This window comes from Centroberyx affinis, unplaced genomic scaffold (genome assembly GCF_046629955.1).
Source record: "Centroberyx affinis isolate AG114_WGS23_722 - 3 ecotype Tasmania unplaced genomic scaffold, CSIRO-AGI_Caff_v1 ptg002151l_1, whole genome shotgun sequence".
NCBI lineage: Eukaryota > Metazoa > Chordata > Actinopteri > Beryciformes > Berycidae > Centroberyx > Centroberyx affinis.
Genome location: NW_027280468.1, coordinates 646476 through 667917, shown reverse-complemented (window position 1 = coordinate 667917; position 21442 = coordinate 646476). Strand labels below are relative to the sequence as shown.

General features: G+C 40.7%; 1 protein-coding gene across 1 annotated transcript; it reads right to left on the bottom strand.

Annotated features, from left to right (window-relative positions):
• Positions 1-262: 262 nt before the first annotated feature.
• On the bottom strand, positions 263-19304 carry LOC139654789 (neuroplastin-like; the record flags this gene model as incomplete). Its single annotated transcript, XM_071531960.1, is given in 8 exon segments — positions 263-536; positions 718-851; positions 3988-4082; positions 4806-4980; positions 8862-8953; positions 8955-9072; positions 9075-9206; positions 18802-19304. Coding segments are annotated over 8 exon segments (1096 nt in total), but the record flags the coding sequence as incomplete, so codon positions are not given.
• Between the last annotated feature and the right edge of the window lie 2138 nt (positions 19305-21442).

The following is a 21442-nucleotide window of genomic DNA, read 5'->3' as shown; positions in this document are numbered from 1 at the left end:
TTATTTGATTATTTATTTATTATTTAAAATGTCAGTGTATCCCCATAAATTGGCTATGGGTATGGTAATAGGTATGAAATTGCTTGCTCAGGAAATTTTTGAATGTATTTTGAAAATACATTCAGTATTTATATTAGATACAGCATATAACAGGGGGGTTTGGAAATATATTTTGTTACACTGCAAGAAACCTGTAATTTGTAATCGCATTTTGTGATTTATTTGCGCCCATCTCTAGTAACACAGTAAGACTTTTTCTTACCGTCCATGATTTCGTCTGGCCTCTTGCGTTTCTCATACACGACGATGATGACTACTAGGATTATGATTTCTGCCAGCACACCCAGGAAAGGCCAAAGCGGTGCAAGGTGGCTGCGCACCCGTAGAATAGAGGTCACAGCGTTGTTACCAATCACGTTGGTGGCATTGCACTGGTATTGACCAGGATCTGTGCTTATATCCAAGTTTAGTATATTCAGCTCGGTGTAGTTGTCTCTGTTGGTGATGAAGTAGCGTCCAGAGGAGTTGTCGATGTCCTGGAAAAGAGTGACCATTTATTAAAGTTAATTACTTTGAGTGACAAATTTGGAGTTGATACATTTGGAGTAGATACACAGTAGGCATACATTTTGCAAATCAAAGTTTACCATAGTGTGAATCAATCATGTATGTATGTATGTATGTATGTATGTATGTATGTACAGTATGTATGTATACCGTGTAAGATGTTCCCTCCAGTTTACGCCATGTCCAGGTGGGATGTGGGTAACCAACAGACTTGCAGTACAGCATTGCATTTTCCCCTTCTTTTTTATTTTCACTTCGCTTGTGGCCAGTGATATCTGGCAAAGCTGGAATGGTAAAATAAATTTAAAAAAATCAGATAATTACCTGAGTTGGCACCAGTTAGACATTCAAAGGAGTATTTTAACTCCTACCAGATGGCATGAATAAGGAAAGCATGATGAGCTGTTCTGGCTGTGATTATAATTTGTATTATTGAGATATCTATGAAAGTGAGAGGTGTGTAATTAAGATTTTGCATGGTTCAGTTGTTACATTGTAACATTGAAATTTTCTTAACTTGAAGCCAGTTCACTGATAAGGTTATGAAACGATGAGCTGTTGATAAGTTGTTAAGAAGCGTGGTTAGTGGGTTCTTTTGAAGTTTACTCTTAGATGTTTTATTTTTTTGATGGTGAAGACAAGCTTGATCACCATACTCTGAAAAAATATTCAGATCTACATCTGATGACCTGGGGTTCACTGAAGTTCATTACAAGGCACTGTATAAAGAAGACCACATGACATACATTTCTGCAAAGAAATCTTCAAACAAAGGAAAAACAACCTTAACATTTAATGAACAAATAGTTTTAGTCCTAATTTTGGGGGGGGGGAAATCATTACCTGAATTTCTATTATTCAATATCTCTTAAACATATAGCCTCCCATGTATAGAAGTGTTATTGTTTTGTCAGCGAGTGACTTAAGTTACCTACTATCCTTTAAACAGTAATTATCATAATACATTTTGATTTTGGGTGATCAATGATTTTGTAAACATAGATATGTTTGTTTGTTTGTTTGTTTGTTTGTTTTCCAAATAGTGAATATCATTCTGGAACAAACAAAACCAAATCAATATAAGTCAGCCATCATAGGGGTGGGTGATCAGTATAACATCAGAGCCTGCAGATGTTCCGATCGGAGACCATGACATAGTTCCATGGTGAATCCCACATAACAGAGACTTGAGTCAAAGGAAAAAAGTGTAAATTGGCTCTGATAAATGATTAAACCGTAGGTTAAAAACACAACAGAAAGGGTATGAAATTTAAGGTCATAAAGCATCGTAGCAATTCAAGCGTGTCCGAGTCAAACTGGTGGATCCATTGATCACAATGACTGACTCTTTCCCAAAGGTGAAATTTCAGACAAAGAAGTCTCCATTTAACTCATAGCATCAGTAAGATAACTGTTCCAGCCACTAATCCTCAAAATTAATAGTAATTCCTTCCATGCAATTAAGCAGGATAAGGGAGAGGCCTGGAGTGAGCATTTTTCAGCTGTGCATGGATAATGAAGCAGGAGGGGTCTGAGCTCTTTGGTGACATCACCCCACTATAATTATGGCGCACACGTGCTCGCTTAGCAGGGGAGTGGCCAAGCTCATTTCTGCCTTATCCTGACTGTATTATGCCAATGACTGACAGCACAGAGACAGCCCTCTGAGTGGCGCTAAAACAGGCAGAAACCTCCATTTCACACTGCTGACAGCCTGTGATTACTAATCCCCCTGTGCTAGACTGAGGTAGAATCTCGCTGTATGAATGTCAGAGAGATGTGTGAGGCGGAGCAAGGTCATAACTGTCAATAAGACCTGCAGATTAAGATGACGTCAGGTGGAGAAGAGTCGAAATTAAATCTTTCATTATTTGCTTTCCCATTTACCAATGTTTAAGTAGTTTAATGCTGTGATTGCGAGGATTTGTGTAAAATGATATACACTTGGACTATCTATTTTGTTTCTTTCAAGGGTATTTGAAATTATCAATACCCAAGCTAAAATAAATCATTTTTGTAGAGAAATATGCGTAAAAATATACTAAAAATTGAGAAATGTGAGGTACCAAATGTGTAGCTCTGGCAAGCTTAGCATCATGGACAATAAACTCTGCTCCTGCCATAGAGATGGCTGGGACCGGATTCAGAGCCTTAATCCCACAACATCACACAACCCTCCATCTGTTGCCTCTGAGCTGAGTCCTGCAAGGATGAGTGTGCCAAGGACACTGTAGGCGAGGGAGCTCAGTGAACTGCTGCCAGGAGCGCAGAGCAAGGCTGGCTAGCATAACGGTGGACTTGCTACCTGGGTCACAAAAGATCTCAAACACCTCTAGAAAATGGCAAGAGCACTTGAGCATGGAAGGAAATGCTCTATCAAAACATTGTGCATTCCTATATTTTCTGTACATGGAGTGTATTCAAAGTACAAAATCATGCATTGTCAATTTAGTTAAAAAAAACTGACTGTTTCTCCAAGGAAGAGACAGCAAGCTTAAACAGCCACAGGCCTGCAGTCTGCCGATGGCTAGGACATTGCAGTTTGAATGGTGATGAGTCCCATCATCTCACAAGCCAGTGAAAGCAGAACACACACGGCCATCACCCGTGTTACGCAATCAGGCAGTGCTTTAAGACAGCCGCGGAATAAGAGGCAGGGCATGCTCAGTATGCACCATAGCCATGCCACAGCAAATTGGCTTAAGCACTACACACGGGCAAGCTTCTCTTGAACAAGGTTTCACTTGCCCTTACTCCCTAGAGAAGATCCCTTATTCAAGTCGATGGCTTCGCTGTCAGCTTGAATGAAACCAACACGGTAGTTCTTCGGTTAGCTTTTCTAGCTATTAAGGAGATTGTCCTAGTGTACTAGAGTTTAACCTTTTCTACTTTAACTGATAATTACTGTCAAACTACTATGAACCCAGTCATTAATTAACAAACATTAAAAAAATAGAAACAAGTTTAATACAATTGTTCAGTGTGTAACTGCTCATAGAGAGGGCCTGGCCTTGTGTTTGTGTATTTGGTGAGCATGTGCACTCCCTGTCCATTTTGCTAGACTGTCGTCTCAGTGAAAGCTAAGAGTGACAACAGCCTCGGGATTGCTCCCTGTCATCACCACTGCACTGGATGAACCCAAACATCTTTGTCAGCAAGGACTCCGTTCACACAGCTTTAGGTTGTTAACTTTTGTAGGACACCTACAGTATACCTCTCCATCTCTCTCTCAGTAGAATGTCACAGATGACATAAAAAGAACTCAAATCGAGGTCTTTTTTTAGAACCTGAATATTTGGCAGACACCATATAAAAAAAAATGTCGGGCAATGGCATACATCTTTTGAAAAAAATACATTTGTGTTATTCACATCCGTTACCAAATGGTTCAGGTCTTATTGTGTGGCAGAGGAATCTTACCTTTTACTTCAATAGTAGCGTTTGCATTTGGTGCCATGTCAAATGTGTAAACACACATGTATTCCCCAGCATCATCTGCCCTTGGTTTATTGATTCTGCAAAACACAAAATACCAAGTTATTCCATAGATTTAATTTACTATTACTTATTTTGCAAGTCATTTATATTGTAATTATTATGATAAAGTATGCTAATTTCAGTTCAGCTCTGTAGTAATTGGTTTGGACTACAACAGTGACTGACTGAAGGGTCTACAAGCCCATGGGAGACAAAATGTTGGCATTCTGCTGTTTTATTACAGAAGGAGAGCTTTGGATTCTGCAGGGAAGGGCACCATAGACATTTTAGCTGTAGTCTTCAGTGTATTACTGATGAAATGTGACAAGGAAGTGACCAATTGGTCTTATCTTGTGGCTAGGGAGATTCTGTGGTATGTCTATGGGGGGCGACAGTAGCTTTGTCCTCTGATGGGTATACTGTGTGACAGCAGGAACTAACAACTAACTAGGTCTTTAGGCTTTGATAGTGTTTTCCATTTCTAGTTAGATGCACGGGTTCAGTTCAATGTTTGTCTTAAGGCAGTGATACACAGGGTAATTTTTGGGGAATGCTATTGAGCAAGATAGTCAACGTTGTTACTTCAGGATTACTGCATTGCTTGCACAGCTACTTCCATTTGCCAGGGAAGATTCAAATAGATTTTAGACCCTGGGTCTCATTTTACTTTTCTGTGCTGGGAGCGCTTACCATCTACATTGCCCCCTCCTCCAAGAAATTGCCTAGTGTATCACTGCCCTTAGCGGCATGTTATTTGTCACCTGTATGCCGTGTTTTTTTGCTCTGTCCGTGTATTGGCGATCTCCTGTCCATTCTTCATCCAGAAGCTTTCATGATGGGCATTATGGGCGTTGGTCAGGTTACACTGCAGAGTGACAGGTGGCCAAGGAGTGTCCGCTGCCAGGATGGTCTGATCAGAGGCATTGATCTTTGGCTCTGGAAGACAGAGACAGTCAAACCTTATCACAGAACTGGGGCTCAACACTGTACTAATGCTTCCTCCCATTATAGCTGTAGGCTGTATGCTGTTTTTGTAAGACCTGCGTAGGAGGGTGTCTATGAACTGAGGACACATTTGCACGCAACAAACAAACAAAACACATAAGCACATGAAACGGCTGGAATGACTTGTATCCACCTATAATCTTTAGAGTAATGTAGAGTAAAAGTAATTTAGTTTTCTAGTATTCGTTAATGGAGTCGCTAAGTGTGCAAAGTCTTAAATCAATTGAACTACTCTAATCCACACCTCAACACCGACACTACATTAACATGAAGACCATAGCTGTAACCGCTACCATAAGACCTACCTTTGGTTTAAACAAACACAAAAAAGATTAATCCATATTAAGTTGTTATTACAGCCATCTCATCCTTATATTTATAATATTTTTATTCCTTAAATATTGTTCAGCGTACTGTAAATGTACTGTCATATGGTTTATTCCTCCAGAAACATATTTGTCAGGTGAAACTAGATGTAGATGATATAAATTGTATGACCTCTTAATAGGCCTACACTTTGCGTGCCGTCAGAATGTGGTATAAAATAAGTGACATACTTAAGATCCAGGCTTATGTTAATTCAACATTGAACAGACCTTTTACATGCTACATTACTGCTGTATGACAACCTAAATTACCCTCTCAATTACTAAGCACTCTGGTTAACTAAACAATGTCAGGGTCCATTTCTCAAGGACATTCAGGGAAGCAGGAAGTGTCATCAGAGAGCGAGGCATCCTCTGCTCTGCCTTGAGTAGTGAGGAGAAAGCTTCCTCCACCCTGCCCCTCCCCCTCCTCCAGGGCGGGCCAACCATGGCAACGATGGAGCCCCAGAGGGGAGGAGCAGAGAGGAGGAGCATCATAATCCTACTATTGGCTGCTTCTGTAAGCCCACTCGTAAAGCAGAGGGAGGAGGGAGAAATAGGGAGGGCTACTGGGACTGGCGAGTGACTTCTATTAGCATTCATGGCACCTTCTTCCCGCAGTTCTGTATACTCAATGGCCAGGGGGACCCCCCCCCCCCCTTTCTTTTTTTCTGTTTCTCATATACTATTAATAGTAACTTAGAAACATGGGTACACACAAAACATCAGGTACATAAATTAACATTTGACAAACATGGCACAGTGGTCCACAGGCAATTTTACCAGAAGGTTGTTTGTAGGACACCTTGTAGCAACTGATAATGTGATAACTGCTGGATAATGTAATACCATGTCAAAGTGTAATAAAATATAAAATGTCACTCTAAATGAGTTAAAATATAACAAAACATGATATAATTTTTTTCCTGATAATTTCCAGTATTGGATTTTCATTAATATTGTACATTATGCAGTAATTATTACAATAGGAGGGGTGCAACAAAAAAAAAGATTGCTATATCAGTCTTAAGATGTTACTACATTATCTGGCAAATTAGTACTTTACCAGGTTTTATTTAAATTTCCACTAGAGGGACTTTTTATTACATTTTGCCGAGTTATTACATTATCTCACAGTTAATGTAATAACAGACATAATCAGTTGCAACACACCTGCTCAGAGCAGGAATCATTGAAATGAAATAGTCAACACACATTGGCCTGCTTTGCTGTATTTAGGGGAACACTATGTCAGTTTATCAGGCAGTGCAAGCCTCATATCATGACAATGAGTATGTTTACGTGCACACTAATAATTCAAAATTACAAGAACATGAAATTGTCATGTAAATGTCTGTATTGCCTTACGTGATCATATTGGTGTGCATGTAAACGTTTCATTTTACCACAGTACATTACAATATGTGTACCTCCAGAGAGGTGCCAGTGGCTGCTATATTGTGCTGACAGAGAAAACAGTGGGCCACTTGAGCTTGGGGTTGAGCCAAATGGTTTGCCACTCAGTAAAGGATATGTAATTTTCAACACATTCTTGTGTATAGTTTAGGACTACATGCATTTGTGTTACTTTTCAATACAAAATATTCTATATTAATAACAACACATACTATGGTGACTAACATATGTTTTGAAAGTACCACAGGCCTATAACCTTTTTAATAGCTACATTGCTTGCAACGGAGCAGTATGCCTGTACTCCCAAAATCCACTCAGATCTGTGTAATAAGTTAGGCACATGTGTTAAAAAGAAGTATCTCTTGTTGTTTTCATCTGGGCATGCATGTTATGCGGAAATTGCATTCAGTTTAGAAAACATCCAATAGCCAAGTAGTCATTAGAAGCTTCCTGTGCATGGGAATGAATAACCATATATTGAGTTAGAGTACAGCGGAGCTATACATAATCACAAGCTTAATTAAGCAGAACTAGAAGGCTAAAACAAGACAATCACAATTTAGCACGTGCTCCAGCTACAAACTATACATCCACATCAACGGGCCATTATGTATAGCCTGTTATATACATGTAATAATTTAGACATATTACATGTATATAAGAAGAACGTTAACTCTCAGTAATGACAGAATATATTTAGTTAGGCTTTGAATTCAAATTTGACATTTTGCTATGCAAGTATGTTTTAATTCAGGTTTGATAAACTGCACGGTGGCAGAAAACCATTGCACGTCTTTTAAGCGTGGGTGAAATGTCATAGACCCTACACCTAATCAAATAGTGCTCAAACAGTACAGAAAACAAAATTTGTGAGACAGTCCAATCAGTAGCTATTGCTCAGAAGAGCCAGCAAGGAGCAGAGGTTCACTGTGACTAACATTCCACATCTCCCTTTGCTCCAATGGGCAGGGCACTGAAGCATGTACAGATTAAAAGGGTCCAGTTGACATTCAGCGTGTTTGAATGTTTGTACGCATACAGCAGAGGGGGAAAAGGATATAATGTCATTACTGATTCAGTCACACACTTAATGGCTAAGAAGGCACAAGGTTACACGGTGCACAGGCAAGTCCAGAGAGACTGTCTTTTGTGGAAGTGAAATCTCTCTTTTATCTGAAAGAGCAATAAGACACTGAAGATCCTCATGTGGTCTTATCCTTTATTGGATTACCACACACAAATATGAAAGCAGAAAATGTTTGCTTTTATCAGGAAAGAGCTGACAGCAGGGATCACTCTTTACACCTTAAAGGGTCCCTCCTTGTGTCTTCTTACAGTCCCATTTACACTTTGCCCAGAGTGAAAAGCCAAATCAAAAGCGCCACTACTTCAAAGCGCCACTAGGTCTCCGCTACATGTTGCAGACAGGGCTTTGAAGTAAATAAAACAATCCACGTAACGCAAGAGACACAACATAACATGAAGGGAAAAAGTATCACAAATAAACCCAGGAATAAGAAATGGGTGAAATTAGGATACAGAGAAAAAGATAATGATTAGAATATTGTAAAAGGACACATGAGACAGAGTAAGAACAGAAGTTTGGCGTGGGCGGAAAGAGGGGAATGTAGACAGAGACTGGGTAAGGTTCCTGGGTTTGTGGTCATTTATAACAAGGATTTTGGGACAGGCAGGGAGTTTACTGAATTCAGTGGAAGAGGAAGATAAAGATCTATCCATAACAAACCAAACTAAGATAAAAATATACAGTATATATATAAATAATAAAAAATAAGACACAAACGGCAAATTAAAACGGTATTAGGGAGTATAGGAAGAATTTGGTATAATTTCTTACAAAAACAAAACAGAAAAAGAAAATGAACAAATAACGTGGTTGGTGTTTTGTTTTATTTTTGCCTGGCCAGTGACCGCCTGTGGTGAAGGTGGGCTCTTGAGGAGTTGGGTTGTTGGGACAGGGGATTGCTAGTTCGTTCACCATCTAGGTACTACGGGACATAGACCACTCACTCTGTAGCACCGAAATGGTGGCCTGGGCGCGGGAGCCAGGTGATGGCAGGGTTTGCCGGAGGTCATTGCGCCTCGGGTCGTTGCTGGCCCGGACTCATAGGTCCCGAGTCCTCCAGTGTGAGCCGTGTGATGCCGAGCACACTGACCCCGTTGGCACCGTAGGCCGTGTTGATGGATACCCGACGCTTGCGGGCTCCGTCCCACAGCTGCTGAAGGAGTCGGCTCGGTTGATCTCAGCATACCACCACTGGATCTCCGGGGTGGGGTTACCAACCACGTCGCAGTACAGCTCAAAGGTGTCCCCCGTGAGCTTAGTCTCAGACATTGGCGACTTCACAAACCCAGCTGGAGAGGAAAAGTGTATCGGGATGGCAGGGAAGGAAAGGGGTAGAAGAGGGTTAAGAGTGGTAGGAAGATGCGGAAAGGCCAGGGTATGGAGAAGGAAATCAAATGGGATCAGTTGGAAACAAAAGAGAGGATGATTAAAGCCAAATCAAAAAGAAGCAAGCCACAAATCATCGATAGGTGGAAAAAAAAGGTTAATGATTCTCTGAATCCAGTCCGTTCAAAGTCAACGTTCCCTGGCCCACTAAGGCCACACAGCCTTCAGAAAAAGTCATAGTCAACGAGTTCCCAGTCCATGTCATCAAGTAGGAACGACATCCATGATTTTCCTTCTCTGAGATTTCCTATTTAGCCTTAGGAATATTTACACAACAGTATTTTGGAAGTGTAGGTTGCCGTTTGTATGCTTGACTTCAAAAACTGAATACATAGTGACTACTTACAGTACATTGAATACAATCCACGTAGAATGCGCCTTATCTTAGAATGTTCACAAATTACTCATTAATAAATGTAATGGAGAGGAAAAACTGTTTAAACATACTTATTGACAGTGGTTTCATCAGTTTCAACCATTTGCTCAAAGAATTGTTTTTTAGAGACGCTGGTCAAAAAGTGAACAATCAAACAAGACCTCCATATGTCGCAACAACCAGTGGCAACACTCCCACTTGACCCCATTGACATGGAAATTCTATATTCCATTCTTGCTCACAGTATCCATACAGCACAGTTTAATATTCTGCCTGAGTCTAAAGTAAAACGATACAATGCCTACGATTTGGGTGATTCATATATTAAATTAATAAGGTTGCTTTAGACAAAGAAAAATGCCACAGTCTACAATGGGTTCAGTTTCAAGCCTACTCATCTAGCCAATGAGTCAACTAAAACTGATGTTATGTTATTCTATGCAAGTGATTGTGGAGTGTGTGAGACTGTCCTTCAGTAAACAGGTGTATATGTGCCCTTTCATTGTTAAAGTAAATACTACTGTTTGCAGAATAGGACGAGATTTAGGTACCACAAATGTGCTGCGTATAATGTTAGAGCTGGATAAGAACATTGCTTGCCCAATGGAAAATCACGTGACTAGTCAAAATCAGTGGCTTGGAAATGTTCCCCTTGAGCTTAACATGTCTCACTGACACCACTCTGTCAGAGCAGTCAAGGTCATTTTGAAATTATTAACCCAGTTGAAATTAAAATGTACAGTAAGGTGCATTCCTATGCAGGTGTGGTGTGTGTCATTAATCCTAAAACCATCTCTGCCTTGTGCCAGGTAATTCATGGATGATGTTGCACAATAAAAAATCTTCTTTTTAAAAACATATTGAATCAAAATGCTCACATCAGAATTTTAAAGAAAGCCTGCATGATACTGACACTGTATGCAGTGCAGCCATCAGTGTTCTCTCCTGATTTTTTTTCCCTTCACATAATTATTTATCAGGGTTTGCATTACATATTAAAAAGTAGACGCATAAATCATCACACATCAATGTAGAAACCTAGACTCATTTCATCCATATCAGCTCTAGCTGGTAACCCCAGAAATTAGGTCAGCCAGCCTTTCATTCAGGATAAGCTGGACTTAAAGAACAATACCACTCTTTTTAAAAATTCACATATGCTATTCCTGTAGCCCAGGATAGTTCAATCAGTGTTGGTGAGCATGACCAATTCTCTCTCATAGCCAGAAGCCTGACTTGACCTTTTGGAGTCATAGAAAGTTTATTTGAGCTTTTATGCCAAAATGAGCTTAATATTATTCTAGTAGCATCTGCAAGCCAGAGAAGGCACCCATATTCCCACAAAGTCACACTGCTTGCACATACAATCACTATATCCATCTTTTCAAGTTATTTGTTATCAGAGTTGTACATCAGTGTGACATCACAGATAAGCGAGTTGGACAAAGTCATCCATTTCTGACAATAAGGGACTAAAATAAAGTGAACTATCGTGTGGCATCAGAAAGACATTTGAATTCTGAAATGCAGTGGAATTCCGGTTTAAAGGCAATCCATCAACATCGTTACCACCTCAACTGTGAGTGTACCGTGCTGTGTCTCATTGCCTGATTCATGCCTCTGTTCCACATCAGTAGTTAGCCCAACAATACACTGCCAGCCTTAATGAACCTCATCTAATGACAAATCACCTGGACCGCAGGCCCTGTTCTCTGCTGCCTGTACAGCCTGTCAGCTGTAAACCACATGTGCTTAAATAAATCACAGAAAAAAACACTGCCTAAACTCTGCCCTGAATCGAGGTTGAGGCAATGGGAAGAACGAGCCTGTGGTCTCTTGAGTGTTACGCTGTGTGTTGTGTCTAACTACAACAGCTTACAGGCCCTCCCAGATCTGTCTGCCCTGCTCAAAGTAATGTATCATAAGCACATGAACAGATAAGCCGGTGGGGAGGAAGGAGTGTAAGCGACTATAATATTCAGCCCTGCCTCCACAAAGAATACAGTTACATTTCATTTAAATAATTTTATTGAAAGTTTATCCGCCAGGGAAAAATAAGCAGGACTTTTTCCAGTTATTTACAAAGATGTTTACATGATTTATACAGTCATTTTCCATAGTAGGTTATTAATTCCCCTCTGTTATGAGCAGTGTTTGCAAAGCTGAAACTAGTACGCTTTGTAATGTGGACTCAAAAAGAATGTCCAGGTACAGCCAAAACATTCCACATACTGAACAATACATGGGTGGGGTTTGTAACTTGGTAACAAGCTCATTGACCAGTGCCAGTTCATGACTCATAGACATATGAGAATAATATATAAATAAAATAAAATAAATTAGATGATAAATTGTGGAGAGAATTCAGCCAAAAAAGTGCAGTCTTTCTGCCAGGAGATGGGTCTGAGAATATTAGGTGCTTACAAGGCTTGTTTCTGTGTGCGATGCCTAGAGATACGCAGAGTAATTAGCATTTGTTTCTTTTCTCTGGAAACATCTGGGCCCATCAAGCTCACCACATAATCCCAGAGGGTGAATCCAAGCCTAGCCGCCTACTTTGTTAAAGTGATATTTCACTTTGATAGAACATTTACTATGGTAACTGAGAGGGTGTTCTTTACTGTGATTATGGGTATGACAGTGAATTGGCGAGGCACAAGGCACAGCTGATCATTGTCAGCAACACCAAAGTGGCCATAATCACAGTAAAGAATGTCCTCAAAGGTATTATGTTTTTTATACCACAGTTACGAATGAATGTGTCTGAAAAGCTGTCTTCAAAGTAGTGTACATTCATAAGAATAAAAAACAGGATCAACAAAGATCGCACCCTGGTTAACACAAAGGTTGGCAACCAATAAAGTATGGCGAGCAAGACGTAAATTTGCCTGTTTGCATTTATGGATATTTACCTTAAGCTTACATTAACCTTTAACCCTGAACTACTAAGGATGTGTACGGAAAAGTGTGCTGAAATGTTAAAATGCTCTACCAAAGTGAAATATTACTTTAAAGGTGACACGTCCTAGAGGACCTGCAGATATATAGACCAGACACAGCCAAGGCAGTGTCAAGTAATGGGGACGTTCAGTCTCATAGTTACCACTGCACACAGGATCTGATCTAACAATCCTTCAAGCCACAATCTAGTGTCAGCACTTCAGGAGTAGCCCTGTTTGAATATCATAGGGAAAAAAAAGCTATTACCTAGATCACTACTCATGGGATCCTCAATTAACACACTAGCATATGGTAGCTTGTCTGTAATCTAACCAAAGAGGTCAAACGTTGTCAGAAATATTAGTAGATGCGTTGACAGAAATGATTCAATATGAAATAATGAAATCATAGAGAGTGCCATCTCTGACTCACACGCTTAAGCTCAGTTGACTCCAACATGACATGAGAATAGTAGTATCATAAAATATCCTATAGTGTACTGTGACAAGCTCTGTCTAAGGCTGTGCGGCAGTCACAGCCACTATACATACCCTACTGAGGTAGGCTGGGGGAAGAGAGATCCCCTGAGGACTGACAGCAAGCCACACACCACCACCATGCAGCCTGAGTGAGTCAGCTGCCTGCCTACAACCTGGATCCTGGTCCCCAGTCCCACAACACAGACAGAGAAAGCAGCGAGTAGGAAACCCCCCAGGGCTACTGAACTGGTTATGTGTGCGTGCGTGCATGCATGTGTTGGTGAATGCATATTTGTTGTACCTGTATGGTACTCTGACAGATATTTGTGCCTATACAGATCATATGACGCAATAGATTGTACAACAGCTTGTAATGGTATTCTGTTATGCACATTTTTTTTCCATTTTTAATCTGGTTGATTCACTCACTTGTGGATGAGGAGAATGGTAGCAGTCTCTTACTTGTACAGTATTTATTTGTTTTGCTACTACTAACTATGCATACCACATTTCAGCACATTTTAACGCACATAGAGGGGAAGCAGCTATTTTCTCATCGCATAATGTTAAGTAAATCTCTCAAGCCAGAAAGTTGGCATATTCCTTTAGGACGCTTGCAATACACTTTGTAGGTGGGATATCTGGCAAAGGAGCTGTTATGCAGGACTTTGAGTCATGCGTAACAGGCTTGACCAAGGCAGTGGTAATAGATGCACTGATGTGGGTTGAAAGATGATGTATACATGGCAGCTCTTACCACATTGATGAGGGAGTGGTTGTAGTTTTCCACATTGATCTTATCACATCACTGTTAGTGATGTGCCATTTGCTTTTGCCATTTAACTGGAAATACTTGGGACTGTCATTGAGATCACAGAAGAGAGGCAAAGCTATTTTTAATGAGATTTAAATCCTAATAACCCCTACGCTGGGCTGAAATGCTTTAATCCCATCCCCCACAACCAGCAAACACTTCCTGATTTTTTTTTTTTTTCTTTTCAGAGGTCAAGACAAGGGAACACAAATGATTCAGTGTGAAAACCTAGCAGCGTTTAGATTGATACGCCATGGGACACAGATTGTCATCACCATAACAACCAATAATTCTAAAATCAGGAGAACCTTCGCTACAGGAGAGCCTCTACCACTTCTAATAATTCCTGCAAAAGTGACAAATATTCTTCCCTGGTTTCCTTGATATTATACCACTTATTATTGCCTATCAACTCAAATGACCTTAGTATGCTCAATATGGTGGTAGCCTCCAGGTAAGAAAAGCAGGCTTGTGTCAGGAAGATCACTGGCTCAAATACCCCGGCCGATGGGGAAAATCTGTGTAGGTGAAGTGAATGAGTATCCCTCTCTTTGAGTATTCTGTCTCTGAGGTGCCCTTGTACAACACACTAACCCCAGTTGTTCCAGTAGAACAGCCAGTAGTAGAGGGCTGTGGCTATATTTGGGAGCTCCCAGCTGTGAATATGTATGACTGTATGAATGTGAAGCAGGGTGGTGCTAAAAAAGAGCATGCATGCTCAGCAAAACCCTTCCCGGGATGCGGTTCACCTTATGGTTGTGCATCAGTAGATATGCCTGCAATGTCTTTCAGACTGTGGGATGCTGATCCTAATCAGTGCAGTGCGTATCACGTTTCACAGTGGGCAAGCATGACTCAGTGTGAGCTGGCTTGAGTCCTATAACATATTTTCCAGTCTCACGAATGTACCTTTATCCAGAACCTGGACAGTAACGTGATTACTCTATTGGTCTATTGATTGAACAGTATTTATCTGTGAAATGCTCATCTTAAATTGCACTGTTGGCTCCTACATACGTTATTGCTTGGCACAGGTCACTTAATGACTAGGGAGCTACATATTGACAAAAAATAATTTATGATTTTTCTGCTGAATAATGCGATTACAATAGAAATTGCAATACATGTGGGTTTTTCTACATAATGTTTTCCTGCACTTGATTGCGCAGCCCTAACAAGGACCTAATATTCTCTTGGCTACAGTTTGTCTGCTGGCCTTGCCTCAATCTTGAGCAACTGCTAACCTCAGTGCTGTAACCAGTTACAAGAAAGAAAACATTTAAAGGTAAATTGTTAATTATAAGCCTGTCAGCCTGTTTAGCTGCTTGTAAGTCAAATCAAGCTGCAGCATTCTGAAGTTTGGCTTAGCATGGTCTGCATAATGTTTTGATTCACACAGGCAGTGATAATATGACAAAAATGTTCTCAGCAGAAGCAGGCTACGCAGTTCATGGGGTGAAATTATGTAAGGCACAAAAGCAGTTCTTCAGGTCAGTCCCCAGCCACCCCCTCAACACTCTTTATTTCCTATGCATAAAGACCACGGCCTCTTAGAGCTTAAATAGTTCACAGCCACCCAGCGAGTCTTCAGAAGGCTGTGCAGCTGTGCACAAGGAGGCCGTCCATTAAGAGTTAATGGATTCACTTTCACAAAAGGACCTTAAAGCCACAGTTCTCAGTGCTGTGTCTCGGTGGTAAAAATAGAATCGAGGCAGAATGGACGGATGCTATTTACAGTCCTCCAAATATCTGTCGCAGAAACTGGCCATCTACTTTCTCCCTGAGCGTGAGGAAATAATGGCTCCAACTCCCTTCGCTTCACACATACAGTGATTACATCTCATGCACTTATAATTATTATTCTCTCCACGCTACTGCCTCAACTCTGAAATATCACTGAGGAAAATCTAGGCTTGCATAAGAAGCCAGGCATCGATTACCCTTAATCTGAACTGTGAGAGATAAATTAAATGGCTTGGGGATGCATGGGATCTGTGACCAAACACCATCAGAATAATACCTGCAATATTATACAATAAGTGTAGCCCACCTATTACAACTGTGATTAAACCTGTGATAAAAGTACAGTCTATTTAGACCTGAAAAATAAAGTGCACTATTTCATTCAAGCTAACCAGGCATCACTGGTATATCGTACTACAATCTGGTACTGCAAGGCTTGTAAATTAGCAAAGAAATTTCTCTTTGTAAGACAGACAAAGCGCAGACACATTTAGTGACAGGGTGGCACCAGTCTGTCTCCCACTGCCCCCTGGGTGTGCGTGTGTGTGTGTGTGTGTGTGTGTGTGTGTGTGTGTGTGTGTGTGTGTGTGCGCACATGCATGTGTGTGTTTCTGTGGTGTGAACTGGACCCCAGGGAGTGGGCACTAACACTGGGCAAAGACCACAGGAAGTGTTTGGAATGCCTTTGCTTGAGCTTTATCAGACAATAGAGGGATTATTCTGTATTTGATTTTCCAGATGGCAAGATCAAAGCATGCCCTTGTGTGCACACACACACTTCAAGCACCTCAGATAAATGAATATAGAGGTAAGAAGAGAATTCAAGGAATATACTTTCTTATATAACTGTCGCAGTGTTTGAGTTCAGTTTTTTCTCCACCATGGCTGAAGGATGTAGGTTGTTTCTGTGCTTTATATGTTAAACAGTCTGGATGGACCATCTCTTCTATTCATGTGGTGCGTTGCTGGTACTACATACATATATATTGTTATATACAAAAACAAATCCTTGAAAGGCAGGACATTGCTGATGGAGTGAGGTTTTCACAACCTTCTCATCCCATCATCAAAATACATGTCTACTTGACTCGTGCGTAGTGGGTGTCCAATTATCCCAAAGGAAAGCTGAGAGGAACATGAAATAAGTAAATGATCAGTCTGAAGAGTACTTCTCTGCTTTATTTCCGTCTAAAGGCCACTCTGCAGGAGTATGTCAGTGCTATTGATTTGTCAACAGAGGGGGCCTTGACATTTGGGTATAGCAGCTTCATCGTCAAAAATTTAACTTTCATCTATTAACAAGGTTATGATAGAGCATCATCTTCTTACAAAGGTCACCAGAAAAAAAGTTTTCAAAAGCATTATTGAAGAGCATTTTTCAGTAAATCTCTTCACATACCTCTACCAACCATTTAAATTATTTTCAACTTCTGTCTCTGAACACCCCATTGTAGGCTGGAAATAGGCCTACATGTAATATATAAATTAAGCAGTCACATATGGTTGGTCCTTGTATCAAAACCTACAATAGCCTAAATCATTTGAGAATGAAAAAAAAGTCAGCAGTTCCATGTTTCTTCTTTCTGTGGCAGAGCTATTTTTAGTTTACATTCAGGTTAAGGGCAGGGCTTATAAAAATGCACACAGACCAATGATATAACAGGCTACACACCTAAGCTGTGTGAATAGACATAAATTGCCTGTATCGTATTCAGTCACATTCCCATTAGTGAGGTTCAGGGCTCATTTTAAATTGCTCAAATTAGAGTGAACATGTGTGATGATTACATTATTACAATAATGACCGAAAACAGATCAACTCCAGCTGCATAATGAAGGCCCAAATTTTCATAATCATGTTGGGGTTCCTCAAGGAACCTATTAAGGTTCTTCAATAATTTTAAATTTGAAAACCCCAAGAAAGATGACACAAAAAACATTTTCATTTCATGTAAGGCTGCTTACTTGTGTGTCCCTCTGGGTGACGTGATTCACCAAAATTTTATGTCAGGACATGCTGTATCAGTGGAGGACAGCCTACAACACCCAATGCCATGTCACCGACATTTACTTAAACTGCATCCTGTCTGATTAATAGACCGTGAACCTTTGAAAACAAGTTGACAGACAAGTTGACAAATTATTCTTGCAGCTCTGTGAATCTGTATAGAATCAATCAGATTTCTTATTTCTTGGGCCAAGGTATTGTCCATCAGAAGTTCTCTGTCATTTAATATTTGGAAAGAGGAAACATCCAGTACATGGCCGAATGAGTCTGAGACAGTTTCTGTAAACTGAGTAAAACTGTAACAGTTGAAGATTGAACCAATTTTGGAACTATAAGCAAGGCCCACTTCTGTAAGAAGAAATGTGTTGGGCTACGTAATGCAGAACCAGTTGTCAATGAAATGTGTACGGTATTACATTTTTCAATATTTACACACTCTAGGCAAGCCTTTAGGCTGTGTTTGGTGTTGATAATGGCCTACTTCATCAGCAGTCCAGCAGGTTAGTCTTGTTTGTCACATACCTCTGCTACCCAACCCACTTAGACAAAACAAAGTCACACTGCACACTGCTAGCCTATCCATGGTATCCAATTCATATTACATTACATAATTATTCAGAAATAACCCGTCATTCGGTTAAGGGACCATCTTCTTTTTGTTCCTTGCAACAACACTCAATATGACTATTTTGTAAGAAATTAAACAGCATTAATCGACAAATTGTCCAAAAAAGACAATTAATTCCCCTTGTAGACACACCTACAAGATACTCAGTTGAGAATGTGAAGAAAATAACCTTGCCAAAATGTCAGAACAGCGTCAGTTTTATTTTTCTTCCGAGTTTCACACAGGCTTCACTTCCGAGTTTCACACAGGCTTCACTGACAAGAGATTGTGGTCACAAGCGAGCTAAATACTCAGATGATCAGTTATGTAAACAGATTTGTTGGTGTATAAGTTAACTCTGGCCTTGCTGTCGAGATGCGGGGAACTATAGACGTTTTAACACGCAGTCATCCTCAAAATCCTCTTTGGAAACATTTCGCCTATGCTAATGCTTCTTCCTCAGACAAGTCAAGTCACTTTCCCCTCACTTTGATGTTTACAATTATGCCACAGCCACATCTGGTTTCTTACCGTTCTGAGCCGAGATGAAAGGCAGCATCAAGTTTCCAAAAAGGACCACGGCCAGCATCACTGCGTTAGGATGCATTGTCGGGGCTCGACGAGAGTACCGGGGTCTTGGTCGGACGAATGTGGGAGGAGAGATTGTCTATTGATCACAGGATATGGAGAGATGGGCCGAGCATAGCACTGAGTTCTTTAAAATAGTCAGCAGATGATGATAAAAAAAATGGATATAGAAATGTCTCCCAGACTGAAAGACCATTGGCAGACAGCGGTGAACGAATGGTCCGGGACAAGGCCAGCGACTCAGGGATGCCGATGTGCGGCCATAGGCGGTGAAGAAGCCTCCTTCGTCGGATTGCGGAGGAGAGGTCTTTCGATGTCAGGGAGATTGTCCACAGTGTCGTTCTGAAGATTCAAAGATGCGCAGAGCGATGCGCATTCGCGCTCAAACAGTCGTGGCTCAGTGATTAAAATCAAAGTGCACAAATTATTCCGGATGGGGAATGATGTAAACATAAGTCTATCGTCAGCACCGGTCTATTTTTAATACAAAATAGAAGAACAGATGCTGTTAGGATATCAATGGCAGCAATGACAAGCTGCGCGTGCCCTATGCGCTCATGACCGTGGCTCGACACACACACATGCGCTCATGACCGTGGCTCAACACACACACACACACACACACACACACACACACACACACATCCTTTCCATATAACTTTGTTTTGATAATGTTCATTCACACACATTTACCAATACACTGCATCTGATGTAACAATTTCCTGTAGGCTACTATTTAGACTGAGTGCCAAGAGCTTCAGATTTATTCATGTGGGGGCCACTGTAACTGTAAAAATTGCTTTGTGGAGGGGCCCCCTCCTGGGCCGAGATGTGGTTGCACTACCTGTCTCCCAGCACCCAAGACACATTTTCTGGGGATAAGAGTGCATTTTCCAGTTGGGAACTGGTCTGTGGACCAGCTTCAAATTTTATATCTTGCTGACATGGCAGGTGCAAGTCTTCATCGTCTGTTTTCTGGCTTTTGGAGTACGTTGTCCATGCTCATACATATTTATTGAACCATAGGAATATATGAGTTCTTAAATTGAGTGGTTCTCCCATTTATGGCTGTTGCAATATTAATGGAACAACTAACTATCGACTGGGTTATCACCAGTTGTCAAGTCAGATTTATTTATGAGGCACTTCTAACAAACTGGTTTCTCACAAACTACAGAGAGCAAAGGAGAAAATACTTATACTGTAAACATAGCAGAAAAAACAACAGATGAGTAGTTTATGGTTTACCAATGTCCCTTGAGGGTATCCAAGTGTTATGCAAGTGAAATGAAACCATTCCAATTCCGTGTCATTGATGCTTTCACCAATTACATCTCCCCAAGCCTATTCCATAGTAGCTAAATACTTGTTTCTCTCCACTCGTCAGGTTTGAATGGGAGGAGATTACGGTGATGCTCCTGAGCTCACTGAGGTCATTTTATAAATTATGTTGTCACATCAGTGGCATGAGTTTTCTCAAGCTGCATTCAGCACATCCACTTGGAAACCCTAACATGGCCTCCTGTAATCCCATGTATTCTTGATCTGTGCTGCTACGTGGGCGACCTCATGTGGTCAGTTAAGGCAAACTGGGAAGATTCAGTGCACACCTCATTTTTTGAGTTAGAGACAAATGCATTAAAAACGACCTGAGCATTTGATACATTTATATTTAATCTTATTTTATAAACTTAAATATTCCAAATGATCTTCCTTCAGTTAATAAATAAAATGTTGTTAATTATAATCGTTCCCTCTTATCCCCTAATTTTAGAGGAAAGTTGGTTCTGTAACTTGATTCCAAAATGTAATAACACTTGATATTGCATGTCCACTGGTATATACCAACCACACCATGCATGTTTTTATGTCGGAGGACAAATGCAAAGGGCTGGTCTCTGCTCAACTGCAGAACAAACTTCCCTCCACTTCACTCCCCTCCCTCCAGTTTGTCCATGAGAGACCACATTTAAAATGTAACCCCACCTGAAATCCCTCACAGACCAATCAGCTAGAGAGATGTCAGAGCGGACGACACACCCTCCTTTGTTCAAAACCAATGAGAGTGGAAGTGTGGCATTTTGCCCGAGGGGAAAAACTTACCCCTGGATGCGTTAATTACGCATCACTTAACTGTTGCCAATGTGTTCACAACGGTGGACAATCTTTTGGGCTTTTTACAACTACTATCTTCATTTTTTGGTCAATCTAGTATGGAAAGTAGACAACAATGGCTTACCAGGCTGAAAAATGAACTTAGCAACAGTCCTCTGGTGTCAAATGTGGCTTTTGGCTTTATCCTCATGGGACTAGAGAAGCTGGTGGAACTGGAGTTTGAGTGTCCTTGCAATCCTACATGGAACGGAGTATTTTCATCAGCTTTCTTCATCATTCCTGCTGTCATGGCCTTCACCTTGATGCTCATCATTCAAGGATGCAGATGTGATACGTGGTGCAGGAAAACTGTTTCCCTCTCCAGTTTTGTTCCTGCTATCGTGTGGCTGATTTTGTTGTTCCTCGATGGCCAATACTTTGCTTGTGCTATGACAGACTGGAAGGGTAGATTTGTACTAGTTGACAAGGC